The sequence below is a fragment of the Dermacentor silvarum genome, unplaced genomic scaffold (genome assembly GCF_013339745.2).
Source record: "Dermacentor silvarum isolate Dsil-2018 unplaced genomic scaffold, BIME_Dsil_1.4 Seq12611, whole genome shotgun sequence".
Taxonomy (NCBI): domain Eukaryota; kingdom Metazoa; phylum Arthropoda; class Arachnida; order Ixodida; family Ixodidae; genus Dermacentor; species Dermacentor silvarum.
The window spans coordinates 8,549-32,784 of record NW_023605686.1 but is presented as its reverse complement, the minus strand read 5'-3'; the positions used below and the strand labels follow the sequence as shown (position 1 = coordinate 32,784).

At 47.6% G+C, this 24,236-nt stretch overlaps 1 protein-coding gene across 1 annotated transcript; it reads left to right on the top strand.

The window, feature by feature from the left end:
• The first annotated feature begins 121 nt into the window (after positions 1–121).
• Positions 122–24,236, top strand: LOC119434551 (isocitrate dehydrogenase [NADP] cytoplasmic). Its single transcript, XM_049659526.1, has 3 exons — positions 122–605; positions 7,889–7,993; positions 24,120–24,236. Exons 1-3 carry the CDS (start codon positions 138–140, stop codon positions 24,234–24,236), a joined length of 690 nt encoding a protein of 229 aa, XP_049515483.1. The 5' UTR covers positions 122–137.

Below are 24,236 nucleotides of genomic sequence, written 5' to 3'. Positions count from 1 at the left end.
AGCACGACTGCGCGAGACGAACGCGTTCGTTTTCCAGGCGACCGCTCGCTTGCCCAGTGACCATCGACGAGCCTCGCTGTTCGCACCTGCTGGCCCCAGTCCCCACGGAGAAACACTAGTGCGGGCCCGTGGTCGAGATGCGGGGTGACGACATGGCGCGCGTCGTCTCGGACCTGATCCGGGAGAGGCTTATCGAGCCGTACGTGGACGCCGACCTGAGGTCTTTCGATCTGTCAATCGAACATCGCAACCAGACCAATGACACGGTCACCCTGGATGCCGCCCAGGCGCTCAAGGTACACAACGTGCGCGGCGTCAAGTGCGCCACCCTCACGGCCGAGAAAGACGTTCTCGAGAAGTACCACTTCAAGCGCACGTGGATGTCACCCAACGGCGTCATTGGCAACGCCCTCGGTGGTGACGTGTTCCGGAAGCCCATCGCCTGCCGCAACATCCCTCCGCTCGTGAAGCAGTGGCGCAGGCCCATCATCATCGCGCGCCACGCGTTCGGCGACCAGTACAAGGGCCAGGACTACGTGGCCCCCGGATCAGGCACGCTCCAGAACAAGTACTCGCCTACCATGGGAGCTCCCTACAACAATCACGTAAGTGCCGGCAAATTGAATACGCGGCAGGTATACAGGCACTTAAAGGGCAGCTCATTCGTCGGGTTTGGAATTGCAAACAGTTTCTCACTTATAACACCTAGAGGGTAATCTGGCGCCACCGTCTATGCGAGTTTCTTAAAGGGCGCTGTACCGTCATGGGAATGGCGTGATATGTGTCTGCGTGGCTTGGGCTGGCTAAATAAAGTTAAAGCATAATAAAGCTAAAACAGCTTTTTACGTGCTGTTTCAGCAGGAATAAATCATTGAGACATAGGGAACGGTGCTAGCCAGGCGCGTCTTCAAAGTGTCCTTGCTCTCCAACCACGATGTCAATCCAAAGTCACAATGTAGTGGCATTCCCAAGCATACCACAGCTCAGGTGCGCAAGATTTCCCTCTAGGTAATATAGTGATTGCGTCACAATGAACAATGATTCCTTAACAATGAACAAAGGACGGGTAATATACCGATTGCTTCGTTCGTTGGTAAGAAAGAACTGGCTGACACTATTTTGTATTATGATTGTGTTGTCACGTGACAGAAACAATGCAGATCGATACAGTTTCGAAACTTTGAGTTAAAATTCAAGAAGCCGGTACAGAAGGCCTTTGCAGCGTACGTAACGTATTGTTTACTACGTATGCATGTAAGGTGACATACGTATTCGTGTTTAGTGTAAACCACGTACCGTACCTCTCGAGAAAATACGTACGTTGTTACTGCTCGCTGAAACACTGACGTGAGCAGGCAGCACCCGCTTTATTTTGGGCGAACTAGCGCCCAGAAAAAGAAGTAACACTCAAACACAACGGTAGCGGCGAGCAGAGTCGGCGATCGTCGGAAATCTGATCTGCGGGTCAAGCGCGTCGGCTTTTATGCGTGACTCGTCGAACATGTTCAAAGGTAATCGCTGGCGCCCGCGTGGCTTCGAGAAAGTTCTACAAAATTTGCGTCACGCATATTGTCGTGACGCCAAAACTACCCCCCACGCTACCCAAGAAGACGATACGAGGACGAGGAATACTAACACCGACGACGTTGCCCGTGCCGATCTTCGCATTCTCATAGATGGACATCACGTCACAGCACTTGTTGATACTGGCGCAGACTTCTCAATCATGCCGCAGGAGCTGGCCGACCGCATTCGGAAAGTGAAGACGCCGTGGGCCGGGCCACACATGAGAAGTGCCGGTGCCCAGTTAATGAAACCAACGGGAACATGCGCCACTCGAATCCACATCGGTGATTCCAAATTATGGCCATGTCGAACTCCTGAAGCCTAAGACTCCAGCGCGCCATACGGCCAGATGGATCTTCCAAGTTAGTCGATATAATCAGACTACGAAAAAGCTTTGGGAACAACAGCCAATGGATAGAAAATCGATAACATTCGAGAAACTTCCTATACATGCAGGCTCGTCGTGCATGGAGGGATGACGTTTAACATTTGTTAGCCGAATAAAAGCAGTGGCCGAAGAGGCAAAGAAGTGAACAGACGACGCGCAATACAATGGCCAAATCTCGTAGCGACCGTCGCTGGACACGTCCTGCGCGGCACAACGCTTTTCTTCTCACGCTTTCGCCACACCTTCCTCCTCGCGCGCTCTTCGCTATCACCGCTAGGGTGGCTCCCTATCACCGCCTTTCATTCCCCGCTGCGATCCGCGTTGCTCTTTCGTCCTTCGCTGTGGCGCTCGTCTACTCGGCTACGCCGACGCTCGTCGCAGGAACGCCTTATAGAAGCTGCCCTCTAAAAGTAAAAGAAAAACCTAAGCAGCCTCGAATTCCGTTTGCGCAGTTTCACACAATCATTGACGACGCTGTGCACGGAACGGGCCACAAATGGAGCCTTTCGTGCCTTACCCTAGCGTTATTCAAGGTCAACGACAAAACCAGCAAGCTAATATATATATATATATATAATATATATATATATATATATTTTAAACAAACTCTTCTACCACTTCACAGAGATCTATTTTCCCATTTTCCCCAGAAGCAACAGCCCGTCTATCATCGCATCACTTATGCCACGTCGTCAGAATAGCTGTTCGCCCACCCTACACACTTGCGCAAGCTTCTCCCGACACAATTATCAAGTTGCTGATGTGTCATTCTATTGCAGTTAACCTAGAACGAGTCATATTAACGAATAATTGTTGTCGCATATTTTTTCAACTTGGGTACACACCTCTCTGGCTAAGCTCATTTGTAAATCCTGCCTTTGTTGCATTTGTTGCTCTACGAACCTGTCGTTGCAATCATCCCGGGGTGCATTCTATACTACCAGGAGACGATTGCGTCTCCTGGTAGTAGCTAGGTTGAACTTGGCTATGTCGAGGTTGAACTTGGTGTTATCAAGTTTAAACATGGTAGCAGATAGATTCGGCCTTGGCTATGCCTGAGTTGAGCTTGGTTAACGCTATGGTTAGGACTCAATCGACGGCCTAGTGCAAGCTTTGCCGCTTTTTTCACCACCCTTTGGCATGTGCAATGCTGATTCGACACGGGTTCATGTGCCTTACAGCAACAATGTCATGCCCCCCAGTCCCATGTATACGTAATTAAGCACACGACTTTACTTACCATATTTCCTGACGAAAGCCGGACCCCGCCCTGTGGCAGGTAGTATAATTCTTATCGTTGAGCTGGGTTATTCGAAGTGGCGGATGTTAGTAACACGAGAAATCGAAACACATATTCAAGAAATTTTGAAGATTCACTAATTAACTTCTTAGTTAATTACTTTACGATACATATTGCAATTTGCGAATTGTAGCTTATTGCTACAATTTGCAACGAGAAACACAAACTCGGAGTGTGTAGCTAAGCTACATTACCGATCGACAAGCTGTGTAGGCCAGTTGGAGCAAACGACGCATAGCAGCAGGAGCAGCTGATGCGCGGCGCGTGACGAAAGATGCGGCTGGAGCGCCGGTAATTCCATTGACAGCTGCTGCAGACACGCCGGACAGTGGACTTGCATAGGGATCTGTGAAACTGAAGTAGAGCGACATAAAAATACTCCCGATATTCTAGGTCACTCTAACTGAAGCATGTCTGTACTGCTGGCAACGTTTCTTGGCTATGAAGCAAAAGCTAGGGGGACAGTGCTTCTGCACATGACTGTGTTCATACGCAATGTAGTCGTGGCGAGGACATCACTGGTTTCTGCTTCTCCGACCTCGCCCAACTTCTTTGCTTTAGTGAAGGCCGAGACACCTAACTCAGCGTGAATCAATAAATGTTTAAACATATCCGATATGTACCGAGCTTCAACGAGCGTGCACTGCAACCTGCGTCGAAACCCCGAAGCGGCCATGTGACCTTGGCGTCGGTTGGACGTTTGACACGCAACCGGTGCTGGCGTCTTTAGAGCCGGCGCCGAAGTGAGCTCGCTCACTCGACTGTATGTACCACATGCCGACGTTTGCGATTTCCAGGTGGCTTCACTTTGTATCCGCCTAGACCCTGCAAACACTTGCTTTGTGAGCTTCGACGGCTTTTTGCTGGTGATGTTCGTCAGCACCTACTCAGGGGAGTTTATTGGCATTACTGCAAGCAACGAACGCTCAGTCGACGAGGTGGGCGCCATCTTACATTTTAGGAATGCGTAAAACAAGCGACGGTCTCGCATGTGCGAAAATTGAAAGGGCGAGCTACAAAAACAATAAATACTAGTAGCTGGCTTGTGCTGTTACCTATTTTTTTCGAATTTGGTGCTGTAAAGAACCAAATACCTGTTTTTTATTGCCTACGTAAGAACGTGAAGAACCTGCTGGATATACTTCCAGCAGCCGTGAAATAGGCTAGCGGGCTTCCGTATTCTTCGCTTGATAGCCAGAAAAAGTTGTCCGCAAGTTTATAGCATGGAGTTTCATACAATGTTCCTGAATGAACATTATGTGTATATTGTATGGGTGTCTAACGCGTTCGTTTTAGACTTCACGAAATAGAGCAGAGAGTATTGTTGAAACAAATAACAGCTTGAATTTTTTGCGATTAATTTTCTTCCAGAAGACTGCTTTGCAACACGCAAGTACTACCACCGCAACAAGCAGAAGGCATCAGCAACGGAATAACGCGCGGGCAGCGCCAGCATGGCGGCAACACTTCTCTTTGCGGACTAAATTTCAATCAATCGCCCGCGAGCACGGTGTAAGAACATTTAGGTGTTGACACTGCGCGCGCGCGAGCGTCCAGAATATGTTGGGCAGCTCGCGGGCGCACCGAGTAGCTCTGTTGCAAGCCGATAGATCGCGCCGCGGTCAGCAGTCCCAGCTAAGCGGCGCCGGCAGCTTGATATGCTCTGCTTCCGCTAAATTTCGTTCATAGTGGAGTGAGTAAAACTCAATCTCGAAGGAAATTCGTTTTTCAGATTAATTATAAGTATACCGGCTTAATGCTTCGCTAACATGAGGTTCCTTGTGCAAGGCATGAATCACATGAACAGGAATCCATCCGGCCGCACTCAAAGCCCACTCAAGTTACGCTCGCGCGCACAATTTCTTTCGTCCGGTCGAGCCGTTCATCCAAGCATAAAAATCTGCTGGCGTTAGCCCACGTGCTACCCCTCGATCAGAAAATATTGACTTCACCGGAAAATGTATTGCAAGCTTATCGCTGCTTCCATTCACACTCAGAAAACCGTTCAAGCATCGTTGTGCGAATTCAGCGTGGCCGCGATATAAATGAGGAAATGAAACGGCGCAAGCTTGCGATATGCAACGTACTAGAGGAATGTGGTTGTTTCCTAGAACTTATGATGAGAATGCAATCACTCTGTAAAAACTCTCAAATAGGATTTATTAGTGGGGACGAAGGCAGGCGTCTTATCTTGGATTACAGAAAAAAAAGCTGAACAAATGCCTTTTTTATTTCAATTCCCTGAACATAGACCGCGTATATTGTTCATTTGGCTTTCGGCCATTGAGGACTGAGTGGCTCTTGCGAGATTTAGAAAGAGGTGACTTTCTTTTTCTCTTTAATGCATATGAGGACATGCCAATGTAAGCGTGTTTGAGAATGCATGCTACAGCCTGTCCACAAATACGCTTACGCCCACCACACAATAATACAATAGATATTTTACTTTTTTATTTTATTGCAAGATACTACGAAAAAAATCGCGCATAAAGCTCGATAATTTTACAGGAATAACCATCCCAGAAGATTATGCTCTGATACACTCCCACAATGAAAAATGTTGAATAAAACATGCAAGCGTGTACAACTCCTCACGCGCATTGTAAAAAATTCAGTAGCCAGTATGGAACAAATTTGAAAATTAGGCAAAAATCTGCACAGAAACAGCTGTATATACAGGGTACAAAAAGATTTAAAATATGCAAATGTCACGTAGCTGGACAGAACCATAGTAATGTTGTTGCCGTCCATTGGAGATACTGAGATTTTTTTTACATTCCGCCTAATTGCATACGTAGTCTTAATTTAATAACGAACTTCTGAAATAATATAATTAGATGAAATGTCAATGAGAAAATTGTAGAGCAACATGAAAAACTCCCGACACAGCTTTCTATTGCTCACTACGCTCTACATAGAAGTGTTTTTCTGAGCGTGAAAGAAGCCCCGAATACACGCAAAGTTCCTCGAGCGGCCAGTCGCGCGGCAATTTGCGTGTATTCGCGTGTTTCTTACACGCTCGGAAAATACTTTTATGTATCACGTATTGAGCACAGAAAGCTGTATCGAGAGTTTTCCATGTGCTGTACATTCTCTCGTTCACCACTTTTTATCCAGTCATAGATTTTGAAAAGTTGATGAATCATTATAAAATCATTATGTAATTAGGCGGAATGCAAAAAAAATAATCTGAGTATCTCCAAGCGACGGCGCACATTATCTTCGTTCTGTCTAGATACGTGACATTTAAATCTTGGTGCATGATATTTAAGCCCCAGTATATACTGTACATGCAGCAAAATTTGCACAAACTGCTGTGGCACACAGGAGTTTCTTTCTTCCGCAGCGGCTTTCGAGCATTATTTGACCTTTGAGGTTCTTTGGACGGTTCGGAAATAAGGTGGAAACCTTTTACCGAGCTCCGCGTATATGCCGTCGATATCGTATCCCCTGAAAGATGGTTGGCGCAGACATGTCGGTAGGCATTAGAGTTCGGTCTGCTCTCATGTTAGCAGGGCGCCACTGCTCTAGACGACCGCTGTCGGACGGCGCTTTGAATAAAGGCACACGCTCCGCACAAGTCCGGTATCCAGAATTTCAGTTCGGACGAGCACTTTCTAGCCATTTCAACGCCCCTCAGAAGGCCGCTGTCACCTTTGTTGAGGCGCCCTGGCGACAATACGCAAGCACAAGCTTGTGAAACGCAGCACGAACAAAAATCGTGCCTTCGAAACAGCGCGCCCGCACATACAAGCAGGAATGAACAGCGGCCGTAGCGGCAGCACGCGCCTTTCCGCCGAAGCTGGGACCGCATTCCGCAGCGCCCTCTACGACGGCGCCGACCGAGCTGTACCGAGCCGAACATATCGTACGCGAGCGGGCGGCGCTTTCGCGCGCCTTGTGGGAGAGTGTCGCAGCTCTCCTGCTTATTCTTACACCGTACCCGCGAGTCAAGAACTCCGCACAGCGACACAGCAGCATCGCAGTGTTTCGGCGAGTGAGAGAGAGTGATTAAGCGACAGCAAACTAAGCTTACTTTTCCCTTGTCTCTACGCTGTAGTTTTGTTTTTCGTTTGCTCTTTACGTCGATGATGTGGAAGCGTCAAGAGTGAAAGACACACAACAGAGACCCACCCAATGTTTGTCAGATTTTTCACCCAAACGCCCACGTGCCTCACTTTCACTGCCTCTGTTTACGGATAAGGAGCAACATCATCATGCTGCACATACATGCAGCGCATACGCCAGACTTTCCTTATGGCATGAACCGCCATAAAATTATGGGAGCGTGCACCGCGTCCTCTGACACGCACTCTTCGGGCGGTCAGTAGTCACGGGCTTTGCTAAAAAGAGAAAATTTTGTTCTTAAATTTAATAGTCCCAACTTTTACCCCCTCCGTTATTACGAAGTGTCATTACAGCTATTACCAGGCGAAGTTAAACGTTGAATCTCTCGAAGGAACGATCGCTGGCTATGGACGCGACAAGTCCAACCTGGAGTGATTGCATGCCTAACACGTCAGGGATTGTGTCTATACTAATACTGCTGGTCGGGCGCTTAAGTGCAACTGGGTCAATCTCACAGCTTATTGTGCCGAGATACTGACTGGTGCCCTTTCTCTTGACACCTGTAGGCTTTTTCCCTGCCCGTGCGCGGAACTTTCCGGGCGGAGTTGGCATGCAGCTCACCAAGGGGGAGTGCCTCGAGCTGCAAGCCAAGCCAAGAAAGATTCTACCAGGTGAGGCATTTGGATCAAAACTTCCTTCAGGGACGGTAGTGTCCAGCAGCACCTAACGGTCTGGAGCAAGCCGTTATCTGGGATAACGGCATACTGGGACAATGTCACTGGCTTCTGTGACGCGCTTAGTTTTAAGTCTTCAGAACAGTGCAATGAAAATACGAAAACAGTGTACGAGGCCTATGATGTCAGACGTTTGAAAGTAATACCTTTCGGGCAGCACATGCGAAGGCGACAAAATTTGCATAGTGAACAGATCGTGCTTCAATAACTGAATGCTGTACATCACCATGAGATATGCGTACACAAAGGGAACAATTTGACTGTTTTCGAATAGTCAGCTTGTCCGGTCACTACATTCCCAAATGATATTGCCTGACAGTTGGTTTTTAACGCGATAACCTTAAGGGCCTCGTGTCGCAGAAAATCCGCTATCAGCGTCCGGCGGCGGCGTCACGTGAGCGGAAATTCCTGTATATATTTAGGTCTATGTATATGCCACGCCATGCTATATGACATGCGCTATCATCATCATCATCAGCCTATGTTTGAGCACGGCCGGACGAAGGCATCTCCCTGCGATCTCCAATTGCCCATGTCTTGCACTAGCTCATTCCAACTTGCGCGTGCAAATTCCCTAACTTCATCGCCCCACCTAGCTTTTTGCCGTCCTCGACTGCGCTTCCTTTCTCTTGGTATCCATTCCGTAACTCTAATGGTCCACCGGTTATACATTCTCCGCATTACATGGCCAGCCCAGCTCCATTTCTTCCGCTTAATGTCAACTAGAATATCGGCTATTCCCGTTTGTTCTGTGATCCACACCGCTCTCTTCTGTCTCTTAACGTTAAGCCTAACATTTTTCGTTCCATCGCTCTTTGTGCGGCCTTTAAGGTGTTCTCGAGATCCTTCGTTGACCTCCAAGTTTCTGCCCCACATCTTAGCACCAGCAGAATGCAACGATTGTACACTTTTCTTTTCAACAAAAATGGTAAACTCCCAGTGAAGATTTGTTGATACCTACCTTATGCACTCCAACCAAATTTTATTCTATAAATTTTCTTCTCATTTTCACGCTCCCTTATGAATAATTACAAACGTACTCCTTTACAGACTCTAGAGGCTGACTGGGGATCCTGAATTCTCGTTCCCTTGCCGGGCTATTGAACATCATGTCTGTTCTCTGCATTTTAATCTAAAACCCCACTCTTACACTTTATCGGTTGACGTCCTCAGTCATTTGCTATAATTCATCCCCATTGTTGCTGAATAAGACAATGTCATCTACAAACAGAAGGTCGTGGAGATATTCGCCGTTGATCCTCATTCCTAAGCCTTCCCAGTCTAAGTGCTTGAATACTTGTTCTAAGCCTGCAGTGAATAACATTGGAGAGATATGCCGTGGATGCTCATGACTGTGGTGTTGGGCTGCTGAGCACAAGGTAACGGGATTGAATCCCGGCCACGGCGGCCGCATTTCGATGGGGGCGAAATGCGAAAACACCGTTGTACTTAGATTTAGGTTCACGTTAAAGAAGCCCAGGTGGACCAAATTTCCGGCGTCCCCCACTACGGCGTGCCTCATAATCAGATCGTGGTTTTGGCACGTAAAGCCCCATAATTTAGCATTGGAGACATTGTGCCTCCTTGCCAGACCCATTTCTTTGTAGGTATCTTTCTATTTTCTTGTGGCCATGCACTATATGCCCATATACCGCATGTATGAGGCTATATGCGCATATGCATACATATGACATATGCTTCTATCACTAAAGTTGCTCATGCCTTGTCTTACATCCTTGACAAAGTCATTCCACCGAAGTGTGAGAATGAAGGCCGACAAACATATGACATGAAACAAGACACCGAAAACGCATGCCTTTTACGTTAAGTCTTCTCAGACTGAAATATTAAAAGTGCGAAATAATAAAAGAAACCTGAAGATGATGTAATTTTTCAGGCGCGGCTATGCACAACTTCCGGGATCGGCCCACGCACGAGGCCGCGTTTCTAACAGAAAGCACCCCTCCGTGCATAGCGTTCCCCGCCAGCGTTTCCCAGTAAGCAATAGGGTTACATAAGCTGCAATTGCCGGGAAGCTTGAGAAGCAGTCAAGGATCTTTGAATGCTGTCACGTTCAACTCTGAAAGGCGAAGCTTAAGCGTCCTCTAATATTTACAGTAGGTACTATGGATGCATGCGCATGGTGCGCATGCATCCATACAAATTCCTTCTGAGCTGGACTGAAGAGGTTGAGCGATTTTAAAGGCAACCAATATATCAGTATTCTGCTAGAAATTTATTTCAGAGCTCTATCGGGCATTTATTAGGAATGAAATTGAGGAGATTTGGACGTCACTTCAGCATCAGTCTACACTGTAGTTTCATCATTTTCGCACACCTTTCTACAGAGGAAGTTCTGGAAGTTGGCAGGTTGAGTCATAGCTAATTTTTGAATGTCTTCTCCTAAACAGCCTCAACTTATCTTATGCAGACACTATCACATCTGTGGTGTCACCACCTGTCATTTGGTTTCATATTATATCTGGCTTACTTAAGTCCCCCCTCACAGTAAGACAGCTTTTCTTGATATTTTTATTTGTAATTGAAAAATATCGATTGACTAGAACTACCCTCTTCATAGAGACGCTGAAGAGAAATATATGGTACATACCACAATCGCAATGGTTCTCTGGAAGAGTCGTTTAGCTACTTGGGCGTGAGGTCGCACATTCTATTCCTCGCAGCCGGCACTGTGATGAGGATGGAATGTGAATGCAGTTCAGTTACAGAGGTTCCATTGCATATTAAGAATCGCAGTTGGTAAGAAATAATTTGTAGTCTTTGGCTACGGCATCTCTCATAGTCCCTTTGTTAAATGTTAAACCACATCATTCAGTAAATCCCGTGTTGTCCTTCTGCAAATCTAAGTATGCCAATGTTGTTGTTACTGGTAGTTTGGTAAGCAGGAAGAGAAAAAAGAACAATACACATGTATTGGCGTTGCTTCAAGCTTCCTACACCAGTTCTCTTCGCCGCAGTACATTTCGGCAGCGTATGTTTAGTGCGAGTTAATTGATCATCAGGAAAAGAACAACTTTACGGCATTGAAAAGTAGGCAGGCTCAACTTCATCGCTACTTTAGACATTTCTGCAGCATGAGAGGCTAAACACATTAAATTCATTTAGGTAGAGCATTGGTATAACCACTGTGGTTGGCGCTCACTGTTAAAGAATGCAGTTTGACATTTTCTCTACTAGAATTCAGCCTTTGAGTGAATGCATGTGCAGATTTAGAACGATCTTCTAGCATAAAATGCATGTATTTATCGTTAGTGTATGTAAGGTAGCTCGGTAATCCAATCAGTAATATGGATTTCGCACGTGCTATGTAAATCCAGTCTGAGATTGTTTGAGTGATGTAATAGTTCCTGAGATAAAGCAATATGTGTCATTTAAGACGCGACTGCTTATGCATACAATGTGGGCAGGTGAGGGTTGGGTGAAAATTGACATGGAACTCGTTCGTGAAAGTTGTTCATGGAAATGATACGATTCGGTTAGTTGATAAGTATTATGATTGAATGCTTACTGAACGAAAAATGAGCATGGTGAACACAATTCTTTGTGCTCATCGATAACCACACTATTTTTTGGGCTCATTGCCTTGTGAGATCGTGTAAATAAACGCACCGTTCATTCAAATAGTGTTTACACAGTCGTCATGGCCAAGGTCAAACTGCAATTTGTGATAGTGACGACTGCACACCAACACACTACTGCCCTTTGGGTGTCTTTAGATGAACATTGCCTTTTCAACTGTAGTATGCTTTTAAAAACGCACACAGTCCTGTCTATTGCGGCAGGCCCTTGAAGATGCTGCTGCCAGCCAAGCTTCAAGGACACCTGCCTCCCAGCAAAGTCCTGGCCGTAGGGGACCTGTTGCAGGCCAGCCACGGAGTGTGTATGTTCTTACAGCGTGGCCACTGCCAGCCAGCTCACCTTGCGGCTTTAGAGACTCCAGAAACGAGCGGCTCCACCAGGCGAGTGACACACGCAGTTGCACTTTGAGCTCCTGCTGCAAATGCTAATCATTTGCTTAGGTTCAGGGCCTTTGTCAAGGAACTGGAGGTGGTATTTAGTGGCAGTGCCAAGATAACACATGGATATAGCAGTGACTTAGGAGAGCAAAAATTAAGCAAACTCCAGTTACATCTACGTAATGTGAAGCATGCTTGCTTTGCTAAAGAACAGAAGCTATGAATCGTAATTGCTCTGCAGCGAACCGTTACTGTTCTTGCGATGTGTGTATCTGTCTGTCTGTCTCTATATATACGTACATATGTGACGCAAACAGGAGGCTGCAGGCGTGTACAAACATGGTCGTCCGAACACTGCTTTTATTCTTCCTCTACCCTCACTTCTAGACGCCGTCTGTCCATCCACCGTTGCATATTGCTGCCCCCCCCCCCTCCAAGAGTGTACGCTCAATGAATAACTTGAGAGGGAGCAAGGAGATTATGAAAAATGAAAATGCGGGAAAGTGGAATTAGCACAAGGCTCCACCTGTAAACTCATTACACCTTCAGAAACAAGTGCGGCAGTCCCGTGTCTTCCCGTATAGCTCAGGTGGCCAAGGCTGGCTGTTGCGCTCAGGAGTACATATGCATGCGCCAATGAAGGAAAGCTTGGACACCTAGCAGCCATATTAGCTAACAGTAGTTTTTGTGTTCTTTTTAAATTTGGAGTACCCTCGGGGAAATATGGCAATAAGGGGGGCAGTGTTTACAAAGTAGTAAAGCAACTCAAACGAACAAGTGCAGTGAGGTTTGATAGTACAATGATTCCCTTGATTGTACAAAGTTAGCCAATGTTTCGCGAAAGTTTATCAGCGATGGCTACGATGCTTGAGGGAAGGTGTTTCCATTCTCGAGATGTGCGGGGGATGAGAGACTGAAAGTATTCGTGTGACATGAATCGATTCTTACCTTACTGTGATGATCGATGCATTTTCAAATGTACTAAGGCCACAGTGTGAAGTCCTCGTGTAGTGTGATGTGATGGAAAATTTTATGAAATAGCGAAAGACTCGAGACATTTCGGTAATTAGATAGTGGAAGAAATGCTAGGTTAGTTCTCATTGAGGTTATACTCGCTGTACGGTTGTAACTAGAAAGAACGAAATGGGTAGAGTTATTTTGTACTAGTTCAAGTGAAGTAGTGAGATTAACATTACTCGGGGATCCCATATTGCAGATGCATATTGAAGTTTTGAGCGTATTAGTCTTGTAATGCTGTATAGCATTAAAGCAGGCAGTGCTTTGGAAAAACTGCGCCATAAGTACGCGATCATTCGATTAGTATTGTTTATGGCGTACTGTATATGAATGGTAACATTTAATGAATGAGAAAAAAGGGAACCGAGGGGCCCGATTTTTATTAATCATATAATAAGAAGCCAACAAACAATGACACGAAGAACAACATAGGGTAAATTACTTGTACTTACTAATTGAAATAAAGAAATGATAAATTATTGCAAATGAAAACGGATGAAAAAACAACTGTCCGCAGATGGGGAACCAACCCACGTCTTCGCATTACGCGTGCGATGCTCTCACCATTGAGTTACCACGGAGCCGTTTTCCCATCCACTTTCTGGGGTATTTATGTTTTACAACTAGAACTAACACTGGGAGTGTTAGCCAGCGCCACCACTCACAAACCTAAGGGCGGATGTGGAACATCCTTTCTGCCGCAGGCGTCACGAGCACATGACGCCTGAGCAGGTAATGTAATGCATAGAGTGGATAACCGGCGTCGACTAGTTACATAATGGGTGCCAAGGGCAGTGAAGTGCAGTGGAGGACACTCAAGAATTCTGTCGTTCGATGAAATTGAGAAAATTGCCGCTATAACTTCTAATCGGCTTCTGCAGGACAGGGGCAATGGGAGGTCGCCGGTAGAGGCCTTCGACCTGCTGTGAGCATAAAAAGTTACACAACCTTCGTAGTAATTATAAGTTTGTGCATGGAGGTTGTGCAATATTGCACACTGATACAGTAGTTGTAAAGTGCTAACCATGATGAATGCAAGCATACTTCTTTTTACATTATATCATCTTTACTAAGAGCTTTGTGTTCAATATGTAGTATTACAAGAGATACTGTTAAAATTGCAAATACTGCCACAGGAACACCAGCAGGCATCAACACCTCTGGACACAATTTTGGCAAAGGGCTTGTTTGCGTCACCATGTAAAAAAATACTTCCTTTACTACAGTCAACTAGACGAACTCGCCCACTGGATACATATAAATATCAATACATTAATTTTAATTGATGAATAATTCGAACTGCTTTGGTGGTCCCGGCAAGCCCTATCTATTTGAATAAAGAAAACCTGCCACGAATTCGAACTCCAAAAACGACACAACAGTTATTTCGAACAAATTCTCTCTCCCGCGCCGCTTTTTGGGCAAACCCAAGCCATAGGCGAAGGTTGGATGCCTCACTAGCTACCGTAATGTCACGTGTCGGAAAAAATGACGAGGATATACGCACTGAAAGCCAAGACTCAACTGGACCTAGCAGAGCCATCGCGTGCTTCCTTTTTTTTCACCAGGCTTAAAATTAGCAGGAAGGAGCCGCTTGATCACGTAATCTACAACATTGCGCAGGTGGGAGTACGGCATACTCAAAGCACCATCCTTCTCGGCTCACCCTCGCACGTTTTCCCTCACCCACACAGCAAACGACAATCGAGGTGCAATCTTCTTGCACGTGGACTTCATGAGCATGAGCCTACGCTTCGGTCAGCACATGCCATCATGCCAGCAGAGCTGCTGCCGATGCCGGCCGCGTTTCCGTTTCCCCGCGTTCACGCCGAACGCGCGCGGTGTCCGTGACTTTAGCAGGCGCCTATGACGGCGGCTCGGCAGGTTTAGACCAGGCATGCCCCGGCAAGTGTGGAGACGCAGCTTGGCCATGACGTCATCGGGGAGATAAGGCTCGGAGCCGCCGCTACGGCGACAGAACTCGTTGATTCGGTGGCGAGTACATGTAGCCTTGGCATGGGGCGATCGAAGAAGATCCGGACATCTGAAGAAGCCGCCGCTCATGTAGAAGCGCGTCGCGCGGCCAAGCGATAATCTGCGCTTCGCGGGGCGCCGATTCGGAATACCGTGCCTAGCATCACTTAGCATTTTCTAGTAAAACTTAGCCAAGCCGAGTAAAACCTGGAATTAGCTAGGTCGATCACCAGCTCCGCTGGTTACTCCAGCCTTGTACCACTAGTGCAAGCTGGCCACATTTTATTGCGATAGCAATTATATGGACACTCAAAAGCAGATTTCTGCCGTCGGCGTCGCCGTCGCCGTCGCCGTCGCCGTCGCCGTGAGGTTCCGTATGACGTCAATGGAGATGAAATCGTGGCCGCGCGCCGCCGAACGCTGTATGTGCGAGTGAAAGGGCGCGAGGGACGCGCTCTTTCACGGGGAGTGAACGCACGGCGGAGAACAAACGCGCGTTCTGCGCCGTGCTTCCTTAAGGGCTGCAGAAGTAGGCGTCTCTTTCCTCCTTTACAATCACCATATATGTAGAGCAAACGCGCCTTCTTCCGATGCGCGAGAGGCCGTGGGGGAGGGGGGAAGGGGGAGGGAAGGGAGGCGACGTTTAGCTGCGGCACCAAGTGCCTATTTATATCAGAGGCTCCGGCAACAGTCACCAACGCCGCACGCATTTTGAGCGAACGCGGGCAAAATGCCGACGGCGTCGACAACAGTTCGGCGCGTTGCCGGTGCTGCTGCATGTCCAAGTTTATACAGCTGATAAAGCTAATATCATTACTCCGTATATCCCTCTACAAATTTGCTATCGCAATTGATGCTTCACCTTTCAGGTGAAACTGCGACAACTTTTTTTTTCAATGCAAGCCCAGTAACTGTTTTGGGTTTGTTTACTCTACCACACCATTGATCTGGTGCATATTTAAAGGTCTCTCATTTGTTTGTAATTTGTTTACCTCAAATAAAATTCTAGTCCCCATGGAGGTCGAACTAACGTGATTCTTCTGTATATTGAGCACAATAAATGTTACCGGATCATCATCATCAGCCTATATTTATGTCCACTGCAGGACGAAGGCCTCTCTCTGCAATCACCAATTACCCCTCTCTTGCGCTAGCTGATTCCAATTTGGGCCTGCAAATTTCGTAAATTGAATCATGAAGTAAATCTAAAAATGGGTTATGTTTTGTTTTACTGAGTAACCTATTTCTGTAAGTCGGCAAGATTGCGCACAAAGCTGCGTAATGTTATTACATGCTTCTCTTGTTTAGCACTCCTATTTTTGGTAGATTGTGGCTCTCCAGTCCTGCGAACTGTAACTTGTAGTTTTAAAAAAATGCAGTAGACTTCTGCGTCTTAGGCGACAGCAGCCAGCTGGTTTCAATCTATTTACTGTTTGTTTACAGAGGTTACAGGTTTCTTAAAGGGGCCCTGACGCACTTTTCCAACTAATAAATAGTAACTAGCCATTTGTTTTGTCGGTCCAAGTCATCAACCTAAATCTGCCAGTAACATGAGCGCAGGATATATGGATGAGAAATATCTCGCACCCTGAAGACCGTCCAGGGCGTCATCGATCTCTGGCAGAGGATATACGTCTTTGCGCGTTATTTTCTTTAAGGCACGATAGTCGACGCAAAATCTCGAGCTGCCATCCTTTTTTTTTTGAACAAGACGACAGGTGACGCCCACGGGCTTGAGGAAGCCCCTATGACGCTTGTCCAAGCCTTCGTCGTGTCTCGAATAACTTACGCTATTCCATACGCACTACTCAACGCGACGTAATTCACAAAAATCAACACAACGATCAGAAAGGCATAGAAGCAGGTGATGGGCCTGCCAATCAGTACGTCCACAGAACGCCTACTACGACTAGGCGTGCACAACACGGCCGAGGAGCTGATCGAGGCACATTTATCCAGCCAGCGAACAAGGTTGGCGGTTACGGAAGCGGGGAGGTCCATCCTCTTATGTCTGCGGCTATCTGCTCCTCTCAGCCATCCGCCACCTCAGAGTGTTAGCTTACCCCATGTCATTCGGGAGCAACATCACCGTACCTCCTCTACCTCGCAACATGCACCCAGTGCACCACGCACAGCGAAGGGACGCCCAGGCTCGGGCCATACACAAGCGATACGGGACTTTACCCTCAACCGCTTACACGGATGCGGGGTGTTACTCAAGACGCGCCGCCACAACAACCACCGTAATCGTCAACAAAAAACATCGGAGCAGCATTTCGCTCACCCGATACAATCCCCTCCAAGCCGAGGAAGCGGCCATAGCCTTCGTGCTCTCCCAAACACAGGTTGAAGTCATATTGACCGACTCCCGACACGCGTGCCGCAACTTCGCTAGCGGCAGAATTCATGCCACTACGCCCAGCACAATGGACTGGACTAGGGAACCGGCCGGAACGTGAAAATCGCCGTGGCCGTTGTTGGGGAAGTGGCAGCAATTGCTTCGATTTCCCGAAGGAGGGTTCGTGTAAGTTCCGACAGCCGCGACGACTGCAGACGAGAGGTCTGTCCTTCTTCGCATGATGACATTGGAGCGGTGTTCGGTAGCCAAGCGAATTACCTCGCAATACTTCTACTTTTGGCGTGCTCAAAACGCCTGCATTCTTCAATAATTGCGTCGATGGTCACGCAATTTCGGCACAGTAATAGGTGTAACGCAAATGTCTGCCATTCTCTTCAACACCTGACTAACCTTGTCCGACTTCGTCATGTCCATGTCGACTTTCCGGCAAAGAGCAAAGACGTCCTGAATGTAGGATATGTATGGTTCAGTGGATATCTGAGTGCGGATGGATAGCTCTTTCGTTGCGGCAGCCTTTTGACCCATGGGTTTCCCTAGCAAGGCACTAAGTTTTGCTTGGAAAGTGTCCCAACTTCAAATCTCCGCCTCATGGTTATTGAACCGCCCCTTTGTCGCTCCTTTGAGATAAAACAGCACGTTCGCCAGCATCATCGTCCCTCCCAACGCTTTATCTCACTGACGCGTTCGTGAATTTCAATCCAACCTTTGACGTCAACCTCATCTGTGCCCCAGAACGTCCCTGGGTCATTAGGATGCGTAAGGATGATCATTGACGTTGTTGTCGGGGCTGGTGCAGGCGTCGTACTGGCCGGCGCAGGCTGCGTGGTCGTGGTCTCGTGTGTGATCATCATGACCCCGACTCGACGACCACTGCGGAGCTTCGTTGTACAGCGCGTCTTCTGGTACCCCGCACCTCCACCAAATTGTCACGGGGATTCACAAGTACAGGGGAGAGACGGAATTGTATATGACAATATTTACAGGCTACCGCTACCACAGAATGGCTGACAGCATCTCACGCGGCATGTCCCATCTGCTTTCTCTTCGCGTAGCAAAGCGGTCCTTTAACGGCATGCTCACTAATAAATGACATCATCTCGCGAACCTCCTGCCCTAAAAAAATGTCGCAGTTTCGCCCGAAAGACGAAGCATCAATTGCGATAGCAAATTAGTAGAGAGCTATACGGAGCAAGGATAGTGGTTTTATCATCTGTATAAACTTGGACATGCAGCAGCACCAGCAACGCGCAGAACTGTTGTCGACGCCATGGGTGTTTTGCCCGCGTTCGCACCGAACGCGCGCGGCGTTGGTGACTGATGTCGGTGCCTCTGGGGGCGACTCGGAGGTTTTCCACGAGATCAGAATGGGACGCTCGTCGAGCAGCGTCGGAAATCTTACCCACCTTTTCGCCTTGCAACGTTTTTATATAAATACGCATTTGGTGCCGCAGCTAACCGTCGCCTCCCCTCCCTCCATCCCGTCCCCACATAGCCTTTCGCGGGATAGAAGTCGCGTTTGCTGTCTATATATGGTGATTGTAAAGAAGGAAAGAGACGCCTGATTCTGCAGCCCTTCAGGCAGCACGGCGCAGAACGCGCTTTTGCTCTCCGACGGCGACGGACACGGTGACGACGACGCCGATGCAGAAATCTGCTTTGGAGTGTCCATATAATTGCTATCGCTATAAAATGTTCATATCCTTGAAGTATAAGCAGAATTAGACATAGTTGTCACACCGATGAGCAACTTTCAATCTCATTTCGTCTCCACTCGAGCTGGAAGCATCACAAGGAAGCCTAAGGGGCAAAGCCCCGTAGAAAACTTAAGCACTTCGGCAGCGAGAGGTCTCATTGCGACGGCCATTGGAAGCCGTGGTATCCGTGGTAGACCACGCTACTCAGCATGCTGCTGCTATCTCAGAGCCCACGTTAAGCAGACGCAGCTGCACACAACCATCGTGTGTAGACCAGTAGTGCTTAGCTGAAATGGTTTTTCAGCCTTTTTGAGGTCAGACATATGTGTTTTTTTCGTTTAACTCAAAATTCCCAATAATACTATTACGGAGAATCGGAGAATATTCTGGTGATCACAAATCTAGCCAATGGTGGGCAGTGTTGTCTATGTTCACACAGATAGGCAGTGTTGTCTATGTACAAAAAGTGTATAGGGGCCGTTCAAATGCTAGCTCATTCAACAGTGTCGTAAAAAATGTCGACATTAGTGGTGTAGTACTAGCAAAAGGGCAGCTCTGAATGTGGGTGCCTTTTGTGCTTGCAGTGGCCACCTCTGCGTGAAATCAAGAATAGTCTCATCATCAATGCAAGGCAGCCAACGTTGGTTGATGGAAATTTCAGTTCAGCCTCGCCACTATGGCGGTATGCCTGGAAGAGGCAGTAAGTCGCATTGCTTTGTCGCACTTACCAGGTGTTTTGCAGACTTACCAGATGGAAACTCTGCACTGGCACTTGTTCATACCGGGCGTTTTATTTCATACTATACAGAATTTTAGGAAACGGCCTAATTGTACTACTAAGCTGGATGACTCCGAGACACATTGCTTACATGAGAAATTGAAATGCGTCTTCCACTAATTAACAAATCACTAATCAACTTTTTATTAGTTACTTTATTGCACGTATTGATTAGGCATTGTATCCGGTGAGCTTGCAAGGTTTGTCCACTTGAAACGAATTCGGAGGATGGCACGGGCTTTGAGATGTGCACCATGATATGAGCCATCAAACTTGTGGTATATATACATGGACTGTTGAGCCGCTTTTTGTAACAAAACACCGCGTTACGCATTGAAACACAAATATAAATGGTACCCATGTATTTTGTCGTACACTTCAGGAATGAATACTACTGGTACAGTTAATCCTCGATATAACGAAATCTGTAATATTGTCAGTTTTGTTCATTATATCGAAATTTCGTTATATTGACATTTGATCTTTTATACAAATGCGTGCAGTCTACGATGGATTTTTCTTACACGGAAGGGGCCTCAAAATTTAGCCAACTATGAACAGCAATCGGAAAAAGCAAATCTGAAGGAGAAATAACATTCAATTTGTTGAATTTGAGAGCGCGACGAAAGACCGGTTTCATGCCGTGTGGGCGATATCTTCACAACGGCGGTACGAAGCGAAGCCAGCCATGCTTTCGCGTCCACTGTGCCCCCGCAGCTGATAGGGTCGGCACTATCATGAAATGCGCCAACATTTGGTGAGCGAATGCTTCATCTGAGTATCATTTCAACGTGTTTCCGAAACTCGAGATTACGCAACCTCCAGTACTAAATGCGCAGGAAGACAGCGCACATGATGCCACGCCCACTTTTTGCGTACGCGGTAGATTATCTCCAAAACGGCGAACGCGAAGACTGCGTATGCGCTCAGACGCGCTGACAGCCATGCACAAACACGGCTGCACTAGAAAAGGAGACGCACGCCAACCTCCTCCCCTACCACGCGCGCGCTTGATTGCGTTACCACGGGTCCGCTCCCCCCTCTCCTTCCTCCTGCTCGCACATCTCACCCTCGCACACTTTCACTCATGCCCAAAGCGTAGAGTGCGTAGAGCGAGATAGGACCTTATCGCGTTTTTACTTTGCACCGAGTCAGAACGAAATTACCACTTGCCGCAGCAAGTGCGGACGATACCGCAGCTACGGTGGCTAGATGGGTAGATGTGCCGACCGAGCGTAGTTCACCACTTCTCCGCATCATGACGCAAAATTGGCGCTGCGGACAGTAGAACGGTTCAGCGGCGCGCAACGGCGGCTGCGCTGTGTAGACGAGCGCGTTATAATACCGTTCTGAGCAGTGTAGGCCAAGCCAGAATGAGGAACTTGTTGTTGTCGTCTAGTCAGAAAAAACTAAATGCTGAAGTAAATTTTCTAGCATGGCAATCGGTCACATTTATTCATATAAAGGCGGCGCTCCAGCCCATTGCATTAAAGACGTAAATGCATTTTTTCCATGCATAAAACAATACTGCAATGGTTTTATACGGTATGTGGAACCGTGTTTACGTGATATTTAGCGAGTTCTAATGTTTCAATTTCGAGAAATCCAGCTATTGTTTTATTGCTGCGTCAGTTACGGTATCTAAATTGGTGCGAGAAGAATTGTGTTGGTAAGTGCATATGGTTCACTGTTTCATTGTAATAAATAGAGTGATACGTCTTGGGCTAAATTCGTGAATATATTTAAAATACAAGAAACGCTCTCGTAACTTGAGTCAGCAAACGCACCAACATAAATAGCCTAGCGCCAGCAAGGCCGCAACGTTGGTCCACCACATCATAACATTATATTCACAGCACACGCCTCCACTTCAGGTGATTCTTCTTCTCCCTGTTGCTTTCGCCCACCATGTTATTGCCCTTGACAAGAAAGTAAACGCGTATAATTGAATAGAACTTCACGACATCGTTTGTGAGCTCTTTCTTGTCCGCTCACAGCCGATCAAATTCGAAGGATTCAGCTGCAGAAAGGATGCAAAGTCGGCGATACTGTTCCTTCGTGCCTCATTTAAACTGAAGCAAAGCTTAAGGCGTCTTCGAGCGATGCTACCAGTTTTTTAGTGCTTCAGAAGGGAGCAACAGCCCTGACCTACTCATTCTGTTGAATTTAGTAATGTCCCTGAGCAATCGGAGCACTTGGTTCTTTGCAGGAACTTCCTTGCTACATAGCCTGCTATATAGAATATCAGCCTAGAATCACTTTTCTTTTCCCTGTAGCAGCGCAGCGGTGCTCGATATCGCAGGCGCTGAGCACCTCATGTGCGGCTTGAAAATTTCCAACGTCGAGGAGCTCATGGACATCCGCTTTTCGGTGTACCGCTTGCTCATTAACGTCGCCGATACAATCTAGCCACCGTACCGATACTGAGCAAGCTACTGAGCAGCTCGGGGTGAACATTTCCGCTGTCTTTGTCCCAAATTTAGAGCCCGACTTGCAGTTCGGAGCGAAGAGTAGGTCTCCTTGGTGGTCTTGATTGGTGGAGCAACGCCGCCGCTAATCTCGCCGGTCATTTTTCCGACCTGGAACATTCCACATCGCTTAGGAACTTACAAACAGTACGAGAGATGCGGAGCTCTTCACCTTTGAATCTGACACGAACAGACGACATACAACTATTCCAACGGGCTTTGTTATTTTTTTTTTTTTTTTTTTGCTCACCGCCAGTCCGCCAGCCCCCTGTAGCAGACGACGCGCGCTGCGGAACCGTTCTACTGACCGCAGCGCCAATTTTGCGTCATGACGCGGAGAAGCGGTGAACTACGCTCCAGAGGCGCCGGTTGGCACACCTACCCATCTAGCCACCGTACCGCAGCCGCTATCGACGCGGTCATAGATGGCGACTTCGCAGTTTTGAAGTTGATTCCCGTTGATGACTATAGTGATGCGGACTCCGCCTCTTCGTTCCAGTTAGAGTTACTGTATATGCTCCCTTTGGAGAAAGGAGTTGCGCATCTGATTGAACGCGCCGCGCCCCTATTCGCCAAATATGGTCACATGCGCAAAAGCAGCCTTTTGAGGAAAAGCCAATTTCACGGCTGCGCCTGCACCATAGTTTCTATGGCCTGCACTAGAGCACTGCACGGCCGATTGTTTAAGCCCGGGCCCGGCCCGGCCCGTTTTTACGTTGGGCTCCCCACCCGAGGCCTACCAAAAGCTTTATGGGGAGACAAGGGCCCGGCCCGGACCCGGAAATAATCTACGTTAGCCGCCCGGCCCTGCCCGCCACCCCTTTACCTTAGGCCCGAGCCCGGCCAGAGCACGGCTCGAACCGGCCCGAACCCGGCCCGAGACCGAAAAAGACATGTTTTTCAGAGTCGAGACGCGCGAGGATAACTCATTGCACGTTACACGCACACCACCAGAAATCCCGAGCCCGGCACGGTCCCACGTCAAAAAACCCGAGTTCGGTCCGGTCCCGGATAAAAAGCACATGCCATGCCCGAGCCCCGCTCGATCCCGTGAAAAACTGCTTTCGTTTAAGCCCGAGCCCGTGCAGTGTTCTAGGCTGCACTGCCGCCCGCCCCGCCACCTCGCCTTCGAGGCATGAAGGAGCAAGCACACTCCGCAGCTGAGCCGCGCCGTATTCTGCATTCAAGAGGAGTGGCTTTTCTGCTTAACACGGATGCGTCGGCGGGCAAGATGGCGGAACTATGCGCAACTATGCTCCCGTAGGTAGCGTATACAATAACTCTAGTTCCAGTTGGACGCCAGCGCCCTTCTTGCTCTCTTGCGTGGTACACTTGCGGCGCTCCGCGTTCGCCGAGTTCAGACAGTTGTCCGGATCAACCGATGTGCTTCCAAATACGTCCGAATTAACGACAGTCTGATTGCATTAAATATGCATACGCCTGCCGGGGCCAGAGCACGAGTCCGATTTATTCCATTTTCTGAAATAGCGGGGGTTTAATTAACGAGGTTTTACTATTAATTGCTACTTCTACTATTTTACTTAAAAATCGCGTATAAACACACTATATATTGAGGTTCTAATAACCTGGTATTCTATTAGCACAAGTTATAAACTACATAGATTTAGGCAGTCGTTTTATATTGAATTTCGATATATCGTGGTTGAACTATAATTGTGTTTTTCTGCATGAATGTATGTTCATTCCTTCACATTGTATCTTGGATGTTGTCGGAGGTATCGTGCAATACTCCTCTTTTTGCACAGTTTTGATTTCTGCCCTCTTGTCTCTTGCAGGAACAGGACTGGTCAGAACAGCCGATTTCAGATTCGCTCGCTTCGTTTATTCAACACGAGCTGAGCATCATGCGAGCTACCGACGACGATGCTGACACTCCGAAGAGCTCTTCGTGA